At 36.4% G+C, this 25,348-nt stretch overlaps 2 protein-coding genes across 2 annotated transcripts in view; both read left to right on the top strand.

Annotated features, from left to right (window-relative positions):
• Window positions 1-18,018, top strand: part of LOC306857279 (pleckstrin homology domain-containing family A member 6-like) — a 58,116-nt gene extending 40,098 nt beyond the window's left edge. The window contains 16 exon segments of the mRNA XM_079397143.1: window positions 3,751-3,819; window positions 3,924-4,004; window positions 4,225-4,374; window positions 4,475-4,570; window positions 4,975-5,086; window positions 5,679-5,815; window positions 7,451-7,633; window positions 8,501-8,564; window positions 8,721-8,824; window positions 9,053-9,229; window positions 10,936-11,085; window positions 11,210-11,343; window positions 13,009-13,151; window positions 13,955-13,968; window positions 13,971-14,045; window positions 15,705-18,018. Coding sequence (XP_079253269.1) covers window positions 3,751-3,819; window positions 3,924-4,004; window positions 4,225-4,374; window positions 4,475-4,570; window positions 4,975-5,086; window positions 5,679-5,815; window positions 7,451-7,633; window positions 8,501-8,564; window positions 8,721-8,824; window positions 9,053-9,229; window positions 10,936-11,085; window positions 11,210-11,343; window positions 13,009-13,151; window positions 13,955-13,968; window positions 13,971-14,045; window positions 15,705-15,908 — 1,893 coding nt within the window. The 3' untranslated portion in view covers window positions 15,909-18,018.
• A 4,225-nt stretch (window positions 18,019-22,243) lies between these two features.
• Window positions 22,244-25,074, top strand: LOC306856680 (vesicle transport protein GOT1A-like). Its single transcript, XM_079396064.1, has 5 exons — window positions 22,244-22,338; window positions 22,710-22,801; window positions 24,216-24,394; window positions 24,609-24,672; window positions 24,820-25,074. The coding sequence occupies exons 1-5, from the start codon at window positions 22,314-22,316 to the stop codon at window positions 24,859-24,861; spliced, it is 402 nt and encodes a 133-aa protein (XP_079252190.1). The 5' UTR covers window positions 22,244-22,313; the 3' UTR covers window positions 24,862-25,074.
• The last annotated feature ends 274 nt before the right edge of the window (window positions 25,075-25,348 follow it).

The following is a 25,348-nucleotide window of genomic DNA, read 5'->3' on the forward strand; positions in this document are numbered from 1 at the left end:
AAATGGGCCCAGGAATATTTCCAGAAACCACTGTCGGTAAACACAATCCGCTGTGCCATCTGTAGATGCCAACTAAAGCTCTATCATGTAAAAAGGATGCCATATGTGAACATGGTCCAGAAGCGCTGTTGTGTCCTGTGGGCCAAGGCTCATTTAAAATGAGTGTTTCAAAGTGGAAAAGTGTTCTATGGTCAGACAAGTCCAAATTTGACATTCTTGTTGGAAATCACGGACGCCGTGTCCTCCTGGCTAAAGAGGAGGGACACCTTCCTGCATGTCATCAGCGTTCAGTTCAAAATCCAGGATCTCTGATGGTATTGGGGTGCATAAGTGCATACGGTATATAAAGGTTTTAGAGCACATATGCTCCCCTCCAGATGACATCTATTTCAGGGAAGGCCTTGTGTATTTCAGCAGGACAGTGCAAAACCACATACTGCAGCTGTTACAACAGCATGGCTTCGTAGTAGATGAGTCCGGGTGCTGAATTGGCTTGCCTGCAGTCCAGATCTTTCACCTATAGAGAACATTTGGCACATCATTAAACGAAAAATATGTCAAAGACGACCACAAACTCTTCAGCAGCTGGAAACCTATATCAGACAAGAATGGGGCCAAATTCCAACACCAAAACTCCAGGGAATCATAACCTCGATGCCCAGACGTCTTCAAACTGTTTTGAAAAGAAGAGGAGATGCTACACCATGGTAAACATGCCACCCGTAGCAGGCATCAAATTTGAAATAAGCTCATTTTGTCCATAAAATTGTAAAATTTCTAATTTCGAACATTTGTTGTGTTATCTATGTTTTATTGATAATAAAATACTGGCTCATGTGATTTGAAATTCTTTTAGTTTTAATTTTATTGAAATTTAAAAAACGTCCCAACATTTCCGGAATTCGGGTTGTAGGATATTTGATGGCAGACCTAGTGAAAAATAAATATACAAAAATGTATATGAAATGCATTTATTTCATGCTAAGTGTACTACAAATACATTTACATATTTATGTGCTTAGTAAAAAAAACGAACTAATAAAAGCTACTAAAATGTACTAAAGTCTGCTAAATTGAAACAACTGATTTTGTACTTAATGCACTTTAATTGTATGGAAGTAGTGTTGAAGTCCAACTAAGGATATACCGAAGTATATTTGATTGTACTAAAGTGGAACTATAACAAGTACACTTCAGTTACACTTTAAGTATCTTGGATTTAAAGGCTGACCAATTAATTGCTAATCACAACAGTAACCTCTTAAAAGTGAACAATTGGGTTCTTTGTGGAAACTTGGAAATGTATGAATATGATATCTCCCAAATAAGTCGGATACATTTTAAAATTGTGACTACTACTCTTACCAAAGGATGGAGGTTCTCTGTTTATTTGAAGCAAAAACAAAGAATAACAATAAAAACGATAATTCATTTAAAAATGTTAATAATTAGGAAGTGATGCTGACAAGCTCATGATTGAATTAGATTACTTTTTAGATTGTTTTATGTCAGTTCAATATGTATCCTACTCCAAATGACCTACTGGTAAAATATCACTAGTGCCTCACACAAATGTATGACTGTACAGTATGTGTCAGATATAAAATGTTAAATAACTTATTAATTTATGTGTAAGTAATTACTGAGGGGTTAACGTTTTTCATTTTAAAATAATGGTCCAGATCACTAGTAGTCCCTTAGTAGCACTTAACTTTAAAGTGAAAAATGCATGAACCCCTCACTAATTACTCAAACTATTAATTATTTGTCAGTTTGCAGGAACTACTGGTGATCTGGACCATTATTTTAAAGTGAAAAACAGCTTAACCACTCAGTAATCACTAAGTAATTTAATACGTTATTTAACATATTTAAATCTGACACATAGTGTACAGTCATACATTTGTGTGAGGCACTAGTGATATTTTACCAGACACTATAATCTGGAATTTATGCAGTTTTGTGCTCAACACACTATAAATGCAGTCAATGCCTTCATTTAGTATGTGAATTGTTTTTGTCAAGAGAACATCATTATTTATATTCAAGAAAAGTCCTTCCCAGCCTACTGTCACTAAAGGTAGGTCTTTTGGAGTCAGAGACATACTGAACTGACACAAACTAGAGCTCATAATTGTTAACTAATTCAGTCACTTCCTAATTATTAACATTTTTTAAATGAATTGTTTTTATTATTATTCCATGTTTTTGTTTGAAATAAACAGAAAACCTCCATCCTTTGGTAAGAGTAGTAGTCACAATTTCAACCTGTAGCTGACTTATTTGGGAGATATCATATTCTTCAATTAGTTTCCACAAAGAACCCAATTGTTCACTTATAAGACATTACTGTCGTGATTAGTAATTAATTGGTTATTCTTTATCAGTTGGTCATAGTTCGCAAGTAGTTCTCAAAGAGGATATTTTTATTTAAGAATTATCACATATCTAATATCTAAGGAACTACCTTTGTCCTAAATTTGCTACTACTTACTGTTTAATTAATCTTGCTTCTCTATTAGATAATAGTATTAAGTTAAGTTATAATGTAGTACTACCTATTACATCCTGCATAGTTACTTGTTAACAACGGACCATTATTCTAAAGTTTTACCGTTTTTTTATATATCAGTAAGTCTCGAGCAAATAGATTTGAACTGTATATAGTATGAAATAAATGTATTTTAAATATATTACTTTTTTACTAGGGAGAATCCAAAAGATTTCTATTTCAAATAAATGCTGTGATTTTGAACTTCCTTTAGACCAAAGAATCTGAGAAAAAGTGAATCTAAAGTAAATTTACACAAAATAGTGTGAAAGCTTGCCCCGGTCTCTCCTATATCCTCGACCTGCTGTGGACATTGCAAGTATAGGTTTCATCAAAGTCGCCCATACTCAAGGTCAGGAATAGCCAGGTGAATGATGGTGTGTTCTGCCCTAGATGACAGATGGTGATCACCTAATCGGCATGGTAAACAGAATGGTTGAGCGTTCCTATCCTCGAGCAAAACTGTTCTCACAAGTAAGAGAGTCGAGACTCCTCTAGAGAGGCAGGCTGCTGTTCTACCAGCTATTCCTGCGCTACTGAACCTCAGTTCAGCCTCTTTCCGGCAAAGTTAGGCTCAGACGAGGCTGTTTTGAGGTTGTGACGGAGCCTGCCTCTCTCTGTGCTTCCTGGTCGATGTGGCATGTTGGATGTTTTGATGCTTTAGGTTTTAAAGCCCTAACCTTTAAGTTCAGCTATGAGAGCCACAATCTTCAGTTTCTCTTTGGTTTTAAGATTTTTTCTTTGTGTATCTGAATCCTGCCATTTCCAGTGCTCATTTGCCCAATATCACATCCTCCATTGTGTGGTCATTGTGTGTTGTGTTATCTTGCTGTTGTCCTCTGTGTACAGTATGTCTTATCCACTCATCCCATCAAGCAAGAAAGCCATTTTCAGAGTATAGCCTTCACACGGTGGGCTTATCATTGACATAGCATTTGGGATGGTTTTTGTTGCTGAATAATGCAAATGACACATTGCAATGGCTAATATTTATTTATGGTATTTATTAATTTTAAAGTTTTTGTATTTATTTATTTTAGTTTTGAATGAATAACAATTAAAATTTTTATTAGTATCATTATTTATTGTTCATTTTATTATTATTTTAAATCTTTTTTACTTTTGTCCAAAATCAAATTAAAATAGAAAGACTCATTTTCACTAATATTTCCATTTTTATCTATTGTCTTTGATTATAGGTGCCTCCATTCCATGATGTGTACGGTGATCTACATCCCACGCTGAAACTTAATGAGATTGAGACCAGTGTAAGTCACTTTGTCTGATCAAAGACATGCATAAATGTACAACTTTAGAAATGATTGTCATTCAAATAACAGACCCATGAACAATTCATTTTGTCACTGTACAGAAACTACTGGGCCGCTTGTGTGAGCAGAATCGACTTGTGATAGAGCAGGAGGCCGTAGTTCATCGTTTGCGAATGGAAAAGGTACATTTGTTGCTTTTAAGAGTTCCTAGTTAATGGTTCCTGGCTCAACATATATATGAAAATATAATATAAAATGCTATTATAATATATTTTATTATAATATTTACACAAATGTTACAGTATTAATTTAATATTTAATTTTAAATGATCAATTTAAACCACCTAATTTTTCCTAAAAAATACTGGCCTTACTCACTTGACTGTTTTCTGCAATTTCCAGGATAGTCTAGAGGGGGTGCTGGTGGCCACACATCAGGAAATGGAGCTGTACAGAAACCAGCCGCTTGCCATGGAGAAACTTCAGCTGAAGAAAGAGAGTCTCCAAAACAAGCTGATTAACATCAGAGGAGAGCTGTCTCAGGCCTCCAGTGTAAGAAACCAGACAATTTTACACTGTTATGAAAACACAATCTAAGCTAGTGTTACTGATTTAAATAAATGTTATTTCATTTGTTAATTGTACATCATAGGCCCTGACCACCACTCGTATGGAGTTTGAGGCACTAGAGGATGAAGTAAACAGCATCCATGGTGACCTATGGGAACAGCTGAACGCTGGAGGGCAGGTACGTGGTACACTGGCTTGAACTCTTAAACCACAAGCCCTAAATGACTTCTGCCATCTTTCCATTTATTCATGAGCACATGCAATTATCCGTTTGCATATAACCTCCATTGCATTCAGCACTGTCATGATCATTTTAAATGATTGATTTACCTTGAAGGCATTACCGTAGTAAAAAGGTGACCTCGATGATACATAATTAAATTGAATATTAAATTAAGATCCATAACAATTATCTATTTAATGCGACAAGAAGTCCTTTGAATGGAAATGAATTATGCAATCAGTAATTGTGATTCTCTCATGAATTATTAATAAGAATGAATATGCATTATTGTAATGATCCTGACAGTGCTTTAATAATGCATGTGTCTTTTCTGTTTCAATGAATCGCTTCCCTCCCAGAGTGAGCTGATACACAGGCACATTCAGAAGGAGTTCTGGAGGGTTCAGGATGTTTTGGAGGGGCTGCACAAGAATAACCCGTCTCGTGGCACAGACACAGCCAAGCACAGAGGTCAGATGATCTGATACTGCGCGGAGTCATGCATAATCTGCTTATTTTGGCACTCAACAATGTGGTCCCGCAGAGCAGAAGAATAACTTCTTTCTTACCAGTTTCTGGTTATGACATTTTTAAAATGCATGTTATTGTGGATGATTCTTCCATGCATATGTTTCATTTGTAAAACTGGGTTGTAATTTTTTATCAAAATGTCATAACCGGATCGTCTGGTGAAAGCGCAATGATATATGCTTCTCTCAAATGACTTTTCCAGTCATTTAGTCTACATAAACAAGTAAATATATAAATATATGATTTGCCATCACATTGTCCCATATTTTCTCTGTATAGAGCTGCAGTTTTCTTGAGAACATTGTTTGCCTGTTATGCTGCTGCAACGCTTTCATGCCGTGCTTGATGTATGTATTGCAGGCTTAGTAATTGGGAAACAGAGAGCAGTGTCATTTGTTTCATGATTTGATTTTTTTTTTTTATTGAAATACAACTGCAGCAAACTAGAGCACATTACAGGGAAGAATATTAGGTTACTTTTGACGTCATGATATAAGTCCTTAACTCTATTATCTGTCTCTGTCTCCTGTAGCCAGTGGAGCATCTGGCTCTTACAGCACAAACAGTCCTGCAAGTCCCTTGAGTTCAGTGAGTCTGACAAGTCCTCTCAGCCCCTTCTCTCCTGTCCTTGGCTCTCAGGCCTCTCCCACTAAACAGCTGGCCACAGAGGTATTTCACACAGCATTATTCTTTAATGAAAGACTGTCTTACTCATTACAGTGTGTACAGAATACAATACAGCAGCATATACTGTACCAAGTCATTTAATTTAAATGCAGAAGGGGATATCAAATTGTTCTGTTTCTCCTAATTAAATCAAGTCTGATCATAGGACTCACTATTTTTGTTTAGCCTGAATTGATCCCGATTCAAGATAAATTATATTTGCTGTAAATGCCCAATTAAAGAAACTGCCACTGAGTTGTGGTGATAACTTCAAAAGGCTTTTATTTTGTTAAAATGCCATAGTAGAGTGCAACAGTTATGGAAGTAAAAATCCCATTCATTTTCTCCATAGGGAATACATTTCAAATGATAACTTTAACGACAGATCTACTATGAGCTACGAGGATGTTAATTGATGTTATATGCCTTTAAGTCATCAGCCTGCATTTAACTTATTTAGTAAATAATTATGTTTAACAGTGGAATTCCTGGTGTAATACTACATTGCCCATGATTCTGCAGAGAAACTGGAGAGTAGCAACACATAAACTGCAGCTTAAGCACCTGCACACTCCCATGAATCACTGCAAAATATAATAACGGGAGTCAGTCTCCCTACACTCTCAAACTATTTAAATATTTGTATGCATGATTTGTATATTTTGCAATAAATGTAAAATATTGTTTCAATATACATAATTAGAATATTTAAATCAATAGTTTTATATATTTTCCTCATTTTCAGTTTGATTATATCCTTCACAGTGCTTTGTGGGACTGTAGTTCTTTCCCTCATTAAGGCTGTTAAGTAGACAGTCTTGCACCTTTGTCTTTTGTCTGATTTTCAGTTTATTTTCCCCTTCAAATCAAAGTTTGTAATCTTTTGATTCACCTTGTAGCTGTTTGGTTTGTTTCGTGGCGTATAACTCCTAAAAAAACACTTTTTAAAAATCCCTATGGGCAAAATTAATTAGAAAAATGCTGGCTGCTGTTGCACTCTATTGGCTTGTTAGCATAAGATAAAGCTTAATCAGGAGTTCAATAAATATTTTAACTGGAATGATTAAACGACCTGAAATGGGATTCAAAGATTATTTCTGTGTCTAATACCTGTTTTCTGGCTCTATGATTCTGTTTTGTTGTTGTTGTTGTTGTTACTTAGTTGTAGTCACTCTTAAATGCTTGGTTGTGTGTGTTTGGAGTACTCATAGGTTATCCACTCAAATATAAAATATACCCCGAGTTTTACACCGTTTCTAGCACATGCTGTTTATTTAAAAGAATCAGCTCCTGACTGAACGGCACATTTCCAGTATTTACATATTAAAACAGATGGCCTTTTAACCCAGCTCACAGTTGCCTTTGCTAGCAGAGAGCCAAAACCACAAAGTACATGTGTGGGTCGTGTGCAGGTCAGTGTTTATTAGTGGTTGTGGTGAGAAATCCATGCCCATATGCTTCCCATGATTCTCTCCGCCCTCCACCTGGCTTAGTCGCTCCTGATACACAGCTCTCTCTCCGCTTCTCTATCCCTTCTCTTCTCTCCTCTTCCTTGCTCTTCCTTCTTTCCCTATCCATATATTTTACTCTCTCTTCCCAACTTCCTGTTTTTTCTTTTCCCTTGCCTTCCTACCACAGGAGGTTGGTCCTCCACGACCTCCACTTCCTAAATCTTACCAGCCCCTGGAGTCCTCCCAGTCCTTTCCCCCCTCCGTTCCTCCCCTGCCCTTAGACAGCAATGCCTGGCTGCGCAGCATGGGCCCCCATTCAGGCATCCATCAGGAAGGCTACAAGGATGACGAAGAATTCGGCAGCAGAAAGGTACCTCAGAGAGGCGGCGGCACTACAAGATCGAGGAATCATACTTCCACTGTGTCCATTTTCACGACATAATCATTACTACAACATCAACAACATCTTTTTTTCACCTGGACTTATTAACTTCATTACTTTCCTTTCTTTACATTTCATTATTTTACTTCATATCATCTGTTTGATTTTACATATTTCTGATTTTGTCATATATTACTTTATCTCAAACTAAACGCTATCACAATATAACATCTATTGTAATATATAGCAAATATTGGAATAAATAAATCAGATAGAGTAGCTTGTCTTCCAACAGCTCTCTCCGCCCTCCCATTTTTCCCTCCAACGTGTGTGTGTGTGTTATAGTTTCTTCATATGCACACTTGTGTAGTTGCCCCATTTCTGTCCTTAGTACCTGTTTTATTTGTGCTTGCTTTTGTCTGTGCTAGTGTTGCATTTATTCAAGCTGGTGACAGCATGCTGTGATGTGTAAAAATGATTACATTGCTTTTATGTATAGTCATATTTGCCTCAACAACCTCATGCATTTACAGGCTGTGAGTCATCTCGCTGCTGAGCAAACTGTAGAAGTCCCCACTGTGCCCCATGCTGACTGTTTATTTATTTTTTTGGAAAAATGGTTTCCTAGTTGAAAATGTAGGTATGGGATTGCTAAAGGTATTTAAGACATAATATGAAACCAATAAGAATGGAATCAGATTACAATCAAGTAAGATTCATATTGATTTTTTTTTTTTATCCTGTCAGGACATGGTGGGATGCTGGTTTTAATTACAACAGAATTTCCATTAGCAATCCTATACATTCCTTTAGGATATTTTTACTATGGTTTACATTTGTTATGTTCTGTTCCAGCACAACTACAGCTCACAAGGAGAAAAGATCAACGACTTTGATACAGAATCCAACCAGAATAAAGGTACAAAGGAAAAAAGGGCACATATTTTTCTTGACCTTTCCTGAGCATATGAACTTAATTATATTATGGTTATAGTATGGACAACTGAAAAACTCAGAACTCAGAAAACTCCGTTGGTCTAAAAAGCGTAATTTATAATTGACTTTTTCCTTGCAGTTGGAATTGTTCCACCCAGGACAAAGTCGCCATCACAAGACAAGAACAAGTCTGATGGCGTCCAACGAAGAAATGGGAAGGTGTCCAATGGTCACATTTCTAGAGTAAGTTAAATCTGTGCTAGTAAATTGTTTATGTTTACAATAGTAGTTCCACGTTTTATAAGAAAATATGAAGAACTATAAAATATAACCAGTACCATTAATTTTAATCAATATAAATAGGTTACAGATTCAAATTATGGGTTCAGATTCAGTATGTATAGGACTAGATGGCATTATAGATAATCTTTTATAAATGCAGCGTATAATGGTGCTGTATGTGTGTCCCAGGAGAGGCCAAAGAGTGCGGTGTTCCCCGCAGAGGTAAAGTCTAAAATGAGTGTGGAGGAACAGAATGAGAGGATACGAAGAAACCAGAGCAGCTCCGTCAGAGACAAGAGGCGCAGCCTCAACCTCTCCGGCAGTCAGAACATTGATGGCTACAAATCTTCTACTAACTACAGAGTGGTTAGTGTCATATTGTTAAACATCATTTTTTTTCTCTGTACTGAAAGAGTGACTTGTTATTGTAAATCTGGCTGGTTATCAGTGCACCTTATTATTACCAGTAGCTCATGGTTTTGAGACACTACGGGCAAAACACTAGGAAAACCACTTAGATTTTGTGCTTGACATTCTGTGCCATGAGATTTTGTGCTATTTTTGCTTTAGACTAGAGGAAAGAAAACATCCAGATTACACACTTATGTGTTGATTTTTTTACACTTTATTTTCTTCTGTAGATTTAAATTAGATGTTTTAAATTGCAGTATATAACCTATATAATGTAGTAATCTGTAACATGTATAACACATAACATTAACTCTAATACGTCAACAAAATGAAACCGGAATTTTGACCCTGGCTTTATCAAAATAGCCTTAACATAGTATAAAACAATAGTCTTATCAAAAAAAGTCTTAACATGCTGTGATTAATCAACTGCTTAAAATCAGATTATATCTATCTATAAGTTAAAACTTGTTTTATATCTATAAGTTAAAACCAATTTACATGTTGTGTCTTGCCTTAATTCTTATCCCTACTATTTATGAGGGTCAGATCATTAAAGAACATTAAAGAACAAGAAGAACATTAAAGAAAAAAAATCAATCCTATAAAAATATCTAAACTTGAAATTTGCATGAAAAGTAGCAAGACTGCAAAATATATTATTAATATATTCAAAATATAATAATTAATTAATAAATATATTGCTTGTCAAGTATATGCTTAAAACAATTAAACACAATTTCTCAATTGTGCAAGCAGTGTTGGGGGTAACGCATTACAAGTAACGCAAGTTAAGTAATAAGATTACTTTTTTAAAGTAACTAGTAATGCATTACTTTTTAATTTAGAAGGAAATATCTGAGTTACTTTTTCAAATATGTAACTCCAGTATTGACTGAGAGCTCTTGTGTTGCCAAGTTGAGAGAAATCGGGAGTATAAGTGCAGAGGCATTGTGTGTGAGTATGATCTTACTGTAGTTCTAGACTAAATATAAACATGTATTTACTGATCTCACCTGCACAAAAACAGTGTTCCTCAAAATCAATAAAAACAGTCAAATACAAACTCAGAATATTATATAAATCTGCGATTAATTAGGTATGTTAAATAAGACAAATTTCATTTATGCATTTAATCCCATTTTATTAACCAATGTCTTTGCTACTGACCTTTGCTACTGATGCAATTCAACCATACTAAGCAAAAATGACACATTTGTATGTAATCTTTGTTATTGCTGAATAGTGTTGAACTTTCTTTTCCTGCGTCATATTCTTCATGCAATTTGTGTGAGCTGTGCCCTCTACTGTACAGACATGAATTTACATTTCCTTCAGTCTGAGGCATATTCATTTCACTTTTGTTTTGAAAGGGCTTTTACATTTGTAAAATAACTTTTTTATTAAAAACAAGCAAGCAAGCCCTGCCCAGATTTAAAAAGTAACTGAAAAGTAACGTAACACATTACTTTCCATAAAAGTAACTAGTAACATAATTAGTTACTTTTTAAGGAGTAACGCAATATTGCAATGCATTACTTTTAAAAGTAACTTTCCCTAACACTGGGTGTAAGGCAAATTAAAAATATTATATATAACAATTTTGCAATGCATTAAAAGTCACGCTAAGCATTGAGCCAGTTGTTCTTCCTGATATCCAGGTGCGGAGGAGAGTAACAACTGATGAGGTGGATATTAAGGATCTTGAGGCGGCTGTGAGGGGAGAAGGTGTAGAGTCACCCAGGCAGGAAATTGCTCGTTTGCGACGACAGGTGGAACCGGAACACTACGACCTGGATCTCAACAAAGAGGTTAGAAGTCACATAGCAGCACTGCACATTGCACAATGAACAACCGTTTTTGTTCTACATTGTTCAGTTTAATAATGGCTGATGTGAAAGATATGCAAGGACATTTGTGTCATTGTTTCTCTAGTTGTCCATGCCGGATAAAGTCCTGATCCCTGAGCGATACTTGGACATTGAGCCCAGTACACCACTCAGCCCAGAAGAGCTGCGGGAGAAACAGAAGAAAGTTGAAAGAATCAAGACACTGATTGCCAAATCAAAGTATGATGCACATCATGCCCTCATCCACTGCACACTGAGTACACTTTATTGTATTTTTATTTCTGTCTGTCCAAAACTTTTGTTGTTATGCCATAAACCGAACCATACCTGCCAAACAACTTAGGGACTTTCAAACTTCTAAAATGAGGTCAAGCTGTCAAAATACAAGTATAAAAAACACCATAAAAATCCAAAAGTTCACTTTTGTGTTCTTTGGAAAACAGGTTACAGGTTTGGTTTGGAACAACATTGAGTACACTTTGGCAGCATTTCCTCCTAGGTGAAATCAGAATCAGAATTAGCTTTATTGCCAGGTATGTTTGCACATGCGAGGAATTTGTTTTAGTGACAGTAGCTCCACAGTGCGACAGAATGACAGGAACACAAGATTCAATCCCCATTCCTGTAAGCATCTTCTTTGACCTGACGGAGCTGTCTGAGTTTTGCAGTGAACCACGGTTTGTCGTTGTTATAAGTTAGATGAGTCCTGTTAGGAATGCACATATCCTCACAGAAACTTATATATGATGTTACAGTCTCTGTGAGCTCGTAAGGTTGAGGCCGGCTTATAAAACCCGCTCTGTCTCATTAGTCCATCTCTTTACAATCCTTAATACAGGTTTAACAGATTTAAGTTTCTGCCTGTAGGTTGGAATAAGATGAACCAAACAGTGATCAGAGTCCTAAAGCTGCTTGTGGAACAGAGTGATATGCGTCCTTTATCGCTGTGTAACAGTGATCCAGTATATTACTGTCTCTGGTGGGACATGTAACATGCTGTCTGTATTTTGGCAGTTCGCGGGAGAGATTTGCTTTATTAAAGTCCCCGAGAATGATTAAAACAGAGTCCTGGTGTTGTTGTTCTGTGTCTGTGATCAGATCAGTGAGTTTCTGTAAAGCTGTGCTCACGTGCGCTTGCGGTGGAATGTAGACACTCACGAGAATGAAGGAGCAGAGCTCCATTGGCGAATAGAAAGGTTTACAGTTGATGAAAAGCGTTTCTAGATCTGAACAGCACATTTTCTTTAACACAGTTACATCTGTACACCACCTCTCATTGATGTAAAAAGATGTCCCGACGCCATGTGATTTCCCCGTTGATTCTGCGTCGTGATCTGCTCTGATCAGCGTGAAATTAGGCAGAAGTAACACGCTGTCTGGAATGGTGTCCTTCTGCCAGGTTTCCGTGAAACACAGAGCAGCAGAGTTTGAAAAGTCCTTATTAAACCGGGAAAGCAGAAGGAGTTTGTCCGTTTTGTTGGGTAGAGAGCGGAGATTAGCCAGATGGATGCTAGGCAACGGCATTCGAAATCCACGCTGTCTGAGCTTCACAAGCGCGCCGGCTCGCTTCCCCCGTCAGCGCGTCCTGAAGCGTCTAAACAGCGCTACGGCTCCGCCAACTACTATGTTCAGCAAAACATCTGAATAATCGAAAACTGGTTGGAGATTTTGTGGAGTGTTCTGCCGAATGTTCAGCAGTTATTCCTTGGTAAATAGACAGAACACGAAAACTAAAAACTAACAAAAACACTAAAACAACTGGAGAGCCAAGCACAATGGCTGCCATGTGCGGTGCCATCAATACTTGAAGAAATGACTCTAAATACACCTGAGGATATATATCTTTTTTTATTGAATATTGATATCTCATCTGTTTTTCGCCAGCCTTCAAAATGTGGTGCCGGTGTTGGACGGGCCGGTGGAGGGACCCAGTAACCCAGAACATCAGCTTCAGGAGCAGGAGAAGCGCATCGAGATTTCCTGCGCTCTGGCTGCCGAGGCCTCCCGCCGTAGCCGGCTGCTCTCCGGTGAGGAAGCCTGCCGCCCTGAGGAGCCTGGGCGAGCTGTGACCCCAACTGTCTGACCACTGTCTGACTCTCATGCCCTTTCAATGTCACATGCTCCTCAATGTCCTCAATGCACACTTCACCACACTTCAGTGCTGAGGTTGCACTTTAATTGAGTTATTTTTGACTTTGTTGAACTATTAAATTTGTTATTTTGCAGAAGAAAATTATAATATAAATGATTATATGACTTATTTTTATTATTACAATCTGTTTCAGATAGCTTTTAGATAACATCTAGATGTGTGACCTTGGTACTGAAGCACACTGTCTAGTTCCATCTAGATTCACTGGGGAACTGCTCTAGATTGAGATTTTACTCTGTTTAATTACTATGAATATATTCAGGTTTGTTATCATCACTAAATTTTAAACATCAGAACATATATTAATTGACAGAGGCAGAGAGGACAAGCATCAGTATAAATAGAGAGATTTAAATAAATACAGTATATATAGTTTTATTCATCATGCCTTTGATCTCAGTTTCTAGATTTAGATTTATAGACAACCAAAATGTGAAAAAAAAAAAAAAAAAATCATGATAATTTTAAAATCATGCATTGGACTTTCCTTCATACTTTTCTTTCATTTCATTCCATATTTTTGATAGTCAAAAATTTTATTAGCAAGGATTCATTTTGCCTTGTGGCTCTGTGAGAGGACAGTATAGCTACATCTCTGTCCCACAATTCCTATTTCATTTGCTTCATGTCATATGTTTTGTTTTGACATCCCCCCCCCATAATTTCACTGCATTGCAGCCCAGTGCCTTCCGCCTGTCCCCCTGCCTCCCCAACCAGCCTGGTCCCTCCCCCTTCTGCTGACTACTCTGACTCCTCCCACATCATGAAGGTATGAAGGTGAGTCCCACCCACTGCACAACAATCCCTGTTCCTTCCTTTCACTTCCTGTTCCTCAGACAAACTCTCTTTCTGGTCCAGCTCATTACTACCCTTGCTTTCTTTTACTTTCAGTAGAGCAAGAAATATAATGACACAGATTATTGAGGCATTTACACCACCTTGTTTTGGTAGAAAAATATGCAGATATGGAAAAAACTTTGCAGCAATAAATAGCTGCATATTTGTTGCTATTCCACAAACAGCTCCTACAAATGTGTTGACTGGTTTTCATTCTGTATAATTAGCATCTTTTCCAATGATCAAGTCTTAAGAAAGAGACTAAACAGACAAACATAAATGTAACATCTGCTATCAGCTCGTGGCAAAAAATAGTCAGCCATGATCAAAACCATGTGACAAGAATTTTAAAAAGGCAATGCTGGTGTTAGAAACTGCACATTTGGATCATGTTGATCGTATCACAGTGGACCTTCATAAACACTAAATTTATCTTGTGGTTCATAAACAGTTTGTTAAAGACAATTTGCTCCTGCTATTTTCACACAGAAACCATCTATTTTGGCAACAAGTGCCACCATATTGAATATATTCAACTTGAGTTTTTCTGATGGTAGCAAACCTCACAGTTCAAAAGACTCATGTGGGTAATAAAGTGTGCCAATAAGCCAGATAGTGTTATTCCGATAGCTATTTTTATAAACATGTTAACTTCAACTATATAGGCCCTGTCACAAATGGTGTGTTTAATGTAACTCTGTAGTTCTAAACCAAGGGTCTGGGGCCCACAAGGAGGCCTCAGCAAACTTCCAAGAGGGGCTTCAAGATATTAAGATATTATAATTTTAATTCACAACATAAACAAGTTTTTTTATCATGTAAATTAATTACATCCTATAACTCCATGGCCAGTTTTCTAATATATATTTCTAATATTTTTTTCTAGTCATTCCAAGGTCTAAAATATTTAAGAGGGTAGCAATTATGAATGCTTTGCATTCTCAATACAGCCTTTTGCCAGACCCACACCGATGTGAACTTCCCTGTGTAGCCAAGTGCAGATCACATGACTGAGAGTGCCATCTGGGACAGAGTCATTCTTTTCAAATAGTTGCTTCTCTATGACAGAACATTTTTCCATAGAAGAAAAGAATTCACACTCATGTCTAATAAAGCGTCACCTTGATGGTGGCACATTTTGCACTATCAATTGAGGTCTGATACATTATTTTCTTCACCCAGAAATGAACATGCTGTAATCAATAACTCACCCTCTTGACACTCTGACCCTGTATGACTTATACAAAATTATCAATACAATGAAAGTCTGTTGGGTTCAATATTGTTTCAGACATGTTCATTTCACTTCATTTGGACTAAAAGAGTTGAAATCTTCTTTAAAATATATATTTTTGTGTGTTCCACAGAAGAAAGTAATTCATATATGTTTGGAACGACATGACGTAAATGATGACATTTTTGAAGATTCTGTCATTAATTACTCACCCTCATGTCGTTCCAAACCTAAGACATTTGTTCATCTTCGGAACACAAATTAAGATATTTTTGTGAAATAGAAGAATACGACAGTCTCTAACGATACATTTGTTCTCCTCTTCTCTTTGTTCTCTCTCTTCTTCCATTTTCCCAGCTCAAGCTCTTGCAACTGTCAGATTTGACGATGAACCCTTCTGAGTGTCCAGCAGACAAAGAAAAGATGGAAAAAACCCCCACTGAACACCGAGAACATATGTTTTGCCTCCACCAAACATTTTATTTCTTTCGATTGCTTACACAACACCATACAGAGAAATATTTCAAAATGTTTGGATATTTGCAGGCTGTTCACGAATGAGGTTATCTGCCTCCACATCTCCTCGCAATCCACATTCGGAGTGCGTAACCCACGGCAGAAATACGTAATTCAATTCAATTTTTTATCATCTGTTTTGACTTGGTTTCGGAGGATGGCAGTCATATTTCAAAAGCTACAAACTAGCCAGGAAGTGGACGATGTTTACAGATTCATATCTACTCTCGGTCACATTACTGACTGGAGTACATACAGCAGATTCATACTACAAATGCTGGGTACAGCTGCTCAGGGCGGATTCTGCAGACACAAGCACGTTTGTGACTGGAAAGAGCATGATGAAGATCGAGATGTGACCAGAGGAAAATAGCCATGCTTGAGGAAGTTGAAAAAACTGACCAAGGACTACAGCAAAGTTGTCAAAGCTCAGTTTATCTGTAATTCATCTGAAAGAAAGATTCGGAACTGCTGGTATGATAATTAACTGTGTTCAGAACACAAGCCGCAATCGACCCCTGAGGATTTACGAACGGAACTTGGAGCAATCGTAGACTGTTGATGAATCCTTTGTTGTCTTGATCCAAAGGATGTTGTTGTTGCAAGAAGGCATTGGGCACTTCCCCTCCATCATCTTTAAGGCCAGACTCACTGTGACTTCTCCTGGCCTCCTCTTTTCCCACAGTCCTCTCCGGTTTCACTACAGGGATTGAGTATCCTCTTCCCATTAACATTGCAGTCTCTCAAACCATTGTCAGGCCTTTAAGTACCGTGTGTATCTATAAAGAAAGCATATATATTGATATGATTATTACTCTAATCTTTGCATCAAAGCCATGTGGACTCATCATAGTGCTTTTACTGCTAGTAGTTACCAAATAATGGTACCTAAATACTTGTGAGCGTGTGTGATAGATTAATAAGAAGAGAAAGCCGAATCATTGGAAGTGTCCTTAGAGTTGTAAGTCTGCTTGTTGAAACAATGCGTGTTCATGCGAGGCCAGCAACTTGCATTACAGCCTGTACATACTGACGTTAAATTATGTAACCTGCTGACCCAACAGAATATCAAAGCCCTTATTTGTGGATCGTTGTGCCATTTGGAGATTCATTTGGCTGTTTCTTTTCTGCTGTGGCACAATTTTTGTGTAAATATAGATTGACATGGAATTAAATGGAACAATATTTTGGATTATTTTTCTATCACTGGTAATTACCTCTGTAATCAAGCAGCTTGATTATAATGTGTCGTAAAGTAAAGACAAATTTGCCAAACCATATAAATCTCCTGTTTTGTACTTTGAGGGGATCTTTCCCCTATAGCGAAACCTCTAAAATGCCATGCAAGTTGTTAGCCCATACTGTGCTTTCTGCTTGTCTTTTTTTACATGAAATTAGTCTGTTTTTGGTCAAACGCTTGACTAAACACTGGCCTCAGCTTGTGTATGATCTGTTTTGTGAGAATTTTTGACAAAACTGTCATTTATTTCTCCCATCGAGAAAAGTCACGGAAATCAAGTTGTGCCCCTGAATCAAGCTAAAACACAGGATGAGATCTGGAAAAATTAATAACGTTCCACAAAAGCAGATTAGCCATCATCACTTTTAAGCAAAAAGCACCCTGAAGGGAAAGACAGAGATCTATTTTTATCATTTTTCAGAAAGAGAAAAACAAGATCAATGCATCGCATATTTTTCTATGTATAAAATGAGGTTTGATTGGTTACATTTATAAAATAATTAAAGAGAGTTTTGATGTGATATATTATGGAGATACTGATCGAGGCTGATATATTTTTAATTTATTGACCGAAACTTTGCAGCATCCTTTTGAAGGCCGTGTTTAAAAGTCATTTTTAAGTGTTATTTTGTACGTAACTGGACAAAATGGTCAAAGTTGCAGTTGGACAGTCAAAGCAGAGATGTCTAATGTAGCATATAAAGTGGGATTAACTACAGTAATTCAAAATAAGCACATTGGTCTGTGTAAATATTTTTAAATCAAAACACTGTATGTCTTCATATTTACCGTAACTAATGCTATTTTAAGGAAAAAAATGAGACTGCTTGAGCTATGCAAATCAAACAAAATAATACGTAATGTGCTTGCTTTAGAAGTACCCTCATGCAATAAAGTGAATGTATTTAAAACCTTCTTTTGTAATTAAAACTCTTCATTTGTTCGTATCACTTTTCTTCAGTAGAGTTTGGACATTCAGAATTGTATTCCAACACTCGCTTCAGGTGAGTGTACTGTGAATGATAAACAAGAAAAATATATGCATATATTATTAATGTGTTACTTGCAGGGTCCAAAAAGCAATATTTTTCAACCTTAAGCAGAGAACACCTTTAGACACAACACTTACTTTACACCTAAAACAGACACACTTTTCATTGACATCATTGCATTACAAGATAAGTTACAACAGAAGCTCTTTTCAACAGCTTGTGAGCTAAATAGTCAACTAAATTAATTACAGAAAAATGAAGCCTATTTATCACAAAAGTTTGAAGCCTTAATCTTGTTTTGACTGCTGGAAATGGAATAAGCTGCATTCAAACCCATAGTGTTGAGCCAGAAATCAGTCGATTCAACATTCCAAAACGTTTTCACAGGAATCCCAACCACATTTATGACCATAATTTTTTAGCTTTGTTTTGAATATTTGCTTTATTTTACATTTGTATTTAATTTGGGGATGAGACTTTATGGGAAAGCAATTATAAATTTTGACAATAAGAACACAAGAACTAAGTGAAAGCCAAGAAAATGTGTCAGCAGTATGGAGTATGGTGCTAATAAATATACAACACTGTATGTTTGTGATATACACAACTCTACTTGAAAGTATTAAAGGGGTCATTTGATGCGATTTCTATTTTTCCTTTTCTTTAGTGTGTTATGTAGCTGTTTGTGCATGTCATCTTATGATCTGCAGAGTTACAAAGCTCAAAGTCTCCCACAAAAGGATTTATTCTATCTAAAAGAGAAGGCAGATCCAGACCGGGCTTAAACGCCTCATTAAAATACGCCCCCACATGTCTATGTCATGATGTGGAAATATTTGCATAATGTTCACACCAGTAAGGGGGCACGTGCCCTCTCAAATTTTTGAGCCAAGTGGATTTTGAATGCAGCTTCCAAAAGACAAAAAAATAGCCGATTAATATTTTCTATATTTAATACAATCGTGCTGGCATGAATCATATTAGCTGCTAAATTCAAATCTGAGTTCCCTGACTGGCCCTGAGCCAGAGATAGACGCGTTTTTATAGCAACCAATCATACACAATGCTGTTGAGCTTATGAATCTAATGACCAATCAGATGCGTTCAGATGAGTGATCGCTAAAATGCGTTGTTTTCTTCACTGGATCGCTGACTGAATATGTCTTCCTGGCGAATTCTCTCGTAAGAAACAACAAAGTGCAAATGTGTGTACGAATCTGTAAGTAAGATATTCATTTCACAATGTTAACAGTTTCAGTAATTTTCAAGTTTTTGAGAGTGCTTGAACTCTCGAGACTGTCAGTAAAAATGTTCTTTGACAATGTAAACGTTATTTGCTCTCTTTCTGTACAATGAAAGTGTTATGATTAGTAGCCTAACTTACAATGTTTTTATTCTCATTAACTTTCAATGTTAAATTCACATTAAATATAAAGTCAGTCGTATTAAAATATGTAATGTCATGATATCCATATCTGTTAATTTAGTAAACAGACAGGTTTTTATGCATAGTTAATACATTGTTAGGTTACTTTGACCATTATCCACTAGATCAACTAACATAATCTATAAAGGTGAGAATCAAGATATTTCATGATATAGTTAATGCGTTTGGGAATGTTTCGAATAAAATAAAAATAAAACAAAAGTGCTGTTGTGGCCTGCTGTGTGTCACATGATGACCCCCCCCCCAACTCGGGCCCCCTCAAAAATAATGGGTGGTTTCACACAAAGAAAGGCGGCGTAGTTTCAGTAATTGCAGTAGTGTTGATGCAGCCATGTCAGGGAGAAGCTGTCTTTCTATGCGAAAGCAAAAGCACATATATTTGGCCTTCCGAAAGTAGTATATGCAGTTAGGAATCATTAAGATTATTTACAACAGAACAGCACAACCCAGATGTTCGAATTTGTGCAACGCATTTTATGGACGACAGTTTTGTGAACCTAGGAGAGTATAGGCTGGCTGTGAAGTCTATATCTAAAAAAAAAAAAAAAAGGGGTCAATCCAACTTTGCTATGACAATCTGGCGCTTCTGAATCAGCAACTGTATGTTTTGTTATTAGTTTAAATATTTGCTATATTGACTGTTCAAATGCAGAGTTTTGCTCGCCGTGTGTGAGAGAGAGAGAGAGAGAGAGATGAGGTTCACATCACAGTGGAGTCAGAGTATCATCACTGTGTCTGTAACGCGTCTCCGTTCCCCTCTCGGCCTTGAACTGATGGTAAAACTAAGGACATTATTAACTGTCTTTGCATTTATTTTGAAAGCTGAAGCTCGCGATTATGGTAAGGGGCATGCTTGTGGTGTTCGGCCAGTCACAATGCACTGGGTCAGGTGGCCAATCAAAGCAGACTGTGCTTGTCGGAAGGAGGGGCTTTGTAGAAAACGACATATGAGAGAGGCGGGGCATAGAGGACCTACAATAATGTACAGTAATTGAAAAATAATGTGTTTTTTGAACATTAAAGCATGTCAACATATTCTGTTACACCAAATATACAAAATAATGATCTTTAAAAAAGCATCATATGACCCCTTTAAGACTTTATGTTGTGAAGAAGAGTTGGTTGTTTATAAGACAGTTCACTTTGTTGCATTTGTTTAACACCAGATAGAATTAATGAGTGGATAGCGAAAAGGTATTTGTGTAATGGAAAATAAAGACATTGTTAGATATTGTTTTAATAAATAGCAGGAGAGAACTGGGCTGTGGTTGAGGTAAAAAAAAAGTTGGTATTGGCAGGCCTTTTGGCGAGTCAACAGGCTGACGGTGGGCTACATTGTATGCTCATTTAAAGGGGTCATATGATGCTTTATCAAATAAATAAATTCATAATGTCCTTAAGTTTTACCATCAATTTAAACATATTTAAATTCTGTGATGGGAACAAACTTTCATAGAATGCTGCTCTTGACCAATCAGGACCAAGTATTCCAACAAGCCTTATAATCAGTGCTTGAAGTGGAAAAATAGAAGTGCCCCCCCCCCCCCCCATTTATTTATTTATTTATTTATTTATTTATATTAAATAAATAAGTACTTTTTAATAATTCACAATGTATGTATATTACCACAATTGATCAATCAATAATTAAATAAAAGTTTTCAATACAAATTAGCACAAGTCAAGCTGCAATACCAAACAGGACCACTAAATCACCTGCTTTTAATATAAGGATCCATTCAGAATCGCTAAATCTGACCACCGCATAATCAGCGTTCATTATAAAACACTCTTGCTTTTAAGCCAAATACACGCTGACATCTGGACGTACGTCACTATTCTCTCCATAATCGCTGATGAAATCGGCCGTGTTTTCTCTGCATTAGCGCTGTTTTGAGCTTACTGTTTGAATTCTTTCACTGGATCCTTGGACTTTCCAGGAGTTTACGGTTTAAAATGATGTGATTGCTGAAGCCTGCTTCTTTTCATTTTAAGATATGATTTTCGTTATAAAGTACTAATTCAAATTAGTAATCGATAAATAATTATTATTCTACTACTCCGCGACTCTGCTTGCATTCATTCATGTGATTGGTCGAGATGAGAGGTGATCCTGCCTGGGTGTGATTTACATAATTTCTATATAATTTCTAATCATATATGGGATCATATAGCCTAATCACCAGACCCTGAAGATTTTACTCTGAGTACCGGCAACATGTCAGAAGTGCTGGTACACACAAAAAAGTGCAGGTACTATAAAGGCTAAAATATAGAAGTGCTGGTACTGTGTACCGGTGCGTACCGGCCCACTTCAAGCACTGCATATAATAATTTTGTTTATCTTGTCACCAAAATTGTAAACTTTTTTTTTTTTTTTTTTTTTGTGCTGTTTTGCACGGTTTACAGTTATTTGTCATGCTAATAATGCATACATTAAAGTGATTAAAGGGCAGAGGATATTAACAAGTTGTGAAAGGGTGTTGTTTAGGGTGGCAAGCTGTCAGCTGTGGGATGCGAGGTAAGGAAATGAGGGCAGATGAGTGAGTGGACACATGCTTCTGTGGATGAGTGAATGGACTGTGATAGAGTGTAGATGAGAGAAAGTGCATCATCAGGCAGAGTGTTCTCTCTCATCAGTCTAATAGGTTTGGTTAATGTTCACCCTATGGTAGGGTTCAAAAGTCAAGCATTTGTGTGCAAGACACAAAATAAAAGCGAAGAACTGAAACCGGGAGATCTGAGCCAAGAGGGACAACAGAGCGAAGACCATGATCACAATCACAGAGTTTCAGAGTGAGTCTCTTTCTTTCACTTGAATATACATTAAACACTGTATGAGATAAAGTTCTGTCCAGTTACAACTCAACTCAGAGACAGTTATGTTCATTTTCACACTTAATGTAAATTGTTACTGCTCAATTAAAGATTCAAGATTTTTATTTGTCACATACACAAGTATACAGAGTATAACCAGCAGTGAAATGTAAGTAAATGAAAACGATGTAAATCAGTACATAAAGACTGGCCTGTATTTTAGACATTTTGGTTTGCAGTGGTTAGAAAATTTTCAGAAGATGCTCTCTCTTTTTTTAATGACCACGAAAATATCTGCTTTATTGACTAACTAAGAATACAGCTGCAATCTATTTTGACTTGTTTTCCAGAAATCGGTGTGGGTCTGTCAGGATTCGGTGTGTTCTTTGTGCTGTTTGGAATATTGCTGTACTTTGACTCGGTCCTGTTGGCATTTGGAAACGTAAGTGCTGTAATGAGCTGTTTAGACATGACGCAATGAACTATGTAGATCTTTGGTCATGGGAAAGGTTTCTTAAAGGGATAGTTCACCAGAAGCTGAAAATTCTGTCATCAATCTTAAGTCACTTTTATCAAATATTTTAAGTTTTGAGAGTAAGGGCGAAAGGCATTTTCACTGGAAATACTTTTAATTACATTTTTGGGTGAACAATCCCAACATTACAGTTTGGTTCTGTTTTTTTGTGTGTAATTTTTTACTCTGCAAGAATGCGTTACATTGATCAAAAGTGACAGTAAAGACATTTACATTGTTGATATATATATATATATATAAGTAAATGCAGTTATTTTGAAATTGAAAAAAAAAAAAATAGGGATGCACGACATTATCGGACTGATATCGGAATCAGCCGATGTTGGTTTTAAATGTAAATATCGGCATCGGCCTGATATGAAAAATTATGCCTTGCCGATAAGAGGAATGGGTTAACTCGCACATGATCAGGGTGTGCTAGTGATTAGATCATTTCAGCAGTGTGGCTAATTCTTGAAGCAAAGTTTTGTCTGAATGACCATTAGATTCACTCTTTTGGATCCCTGCAGTTAATCTGTGAAAGCACCTACGCATTCAGTGTGTGATAGAGTAAACAGTAATAGCACATGCAGCGGCAGCAGTGACAGCCTCTCCGTTCGGTAAGGGGTTTTAATTTGTAGGGGGCGCTGTTGGCCTACTTCTAGTTAAATTAAAAATAAAATAGCCTACACAAATAACATTTAGACTGTGTTTCTGATTAAATAAAGCAGTAAGTGATGTCATAAAATAATGAGTATGTTTTGATTTAAAGGTCAGAAGCTATAGCTTACATTAAAAAAAATCAAAAACATGACACAATTGTGTGTATACTGATTTATTTGTGCATCTCTAAAAAAAAATGTTATGAAAAGAAATTCCAGTTTCCACAAAATGAATCAGCACAACACTGATGATAATAATGGGTGTTACTTCAGCAGCAAATCATCATCAATATTTTCACACACACACATATATATATATATATATATATATATATACTGTATATATATATATATATATATATATATATATATATATTAGTATTCATATTAATATATAATAATATTTATTTAATAATAAATAAATATTTATAAATAAATAAATAATATTTATTTATTTATAGTGTAGATTTTTTTTTTTTTTATATATTATATATATATTTTTTTTTTTATTGTAATAGCATTTTACGATTGAGTTTTTACTCAGACTTGCAGCCTTGGAGAGCATAAAAGTTTTTTTTTTCTTTTTTGTTTTTTCTTCAAACATCAAAAAATCTTTTGAATGGCAGTGTGTGTGTGTGCATATATTATGTATTTTCCAAACATTTTTCCTCTGCTATCAGATTCTGTTTTTGTCTGGTCTGGCCTTCATCATTGGCTTGAGGAGGACGGCCCACTTCTTTTTCCAGAGACAGAAGCTCAGAAGTTCCGCCTTCTTTCTAGGAGGCGTGGCTTTAGTTCTACTAAGATGGCCTCGTATTGGCATGCTAGTGGAGACCTATGGCTTTGTGCTTCTATTTAAGTAAGTAAATAGTTAAGTCATATCCTGTGCAAGGTAGACACCTCTAAGATGTTCCTACTTCAAACCAACCAAGATGCATTTTGTGTAAACTAATTGAGGAGCCTTTATTTTACTATTCATTACCCTATACATGCTTTTTTCTCTGCTTGAATTGACATTATTTTTAGATCATTCCTCTCCTAAAAAAAGAATAATAATTCTGTATTGTTTGTAGGTCATTCTTTCCAATGGCTTTTGGATTTCTCGCAACAGCCTTAAACATTCCTTTTTTAACTACGGTATGAAACAAAAGCTGTTTTACAATGCTTGGATCAAAACTTTCATAAATCTAACGACCAATAAAATTTAAGTGCAACCTGTGCGGTTAAACACTTCAGGAAGTCAAACGTTCTCTGATGTTTATATTCTCTCTCTCTCTCTCTCAGACTTTAAATAAATTTTCTGGAAGTAGTTCCTCAATGGTGTGAGAGCAGATGCTGGAAATCTGGAGGTGCTTTTGCAGTGAACAGCTCAAACTGAACTGCTGTTGTTGTTTTTAATGTATATGATGGATAGTTGTCTCAGTTTATTTTATTTTTATTATTTTAGCCTATTTACAGTAGTTAACATTTATGATATGTTGAATAAACTCACCAAACATGCCCAGTGTTCTTACTCAAGAATATTTTTTGTTCATTAATTTCATTGCAAATCTATAAGGGGTGGGGGAGGGGGATGTGGGGGGAAAGGGGGTTCAGGATTTGAAGCGCACAAGACGTACGTAGGCCTATATTTTTGTAGATTTCTCTCCTGAGGTGAACACAAGCAAAAATGAAATGTCCAATGATTTTTAAAAGCTTGTTGATGTGCTCTCAGCCCTTCAAGTTATGAATACATATTTTAGAGCTGTCCTCTTCCAGTCATCTAATTTCTATTTCATCTGTCTGCTCCCCCCAACTTCAATCAACCACCCTC

Source organism: Barbus barbus (assembly GCF_936440315.1).
Source record: "Barbus barbus genome assembly, chromosome: 37".
NCBI lineage: Eukaryota > Metazoa > Chordata > Actinopteri > Cypriniformes > Cyprinidae > Barbus > Barbus barbus.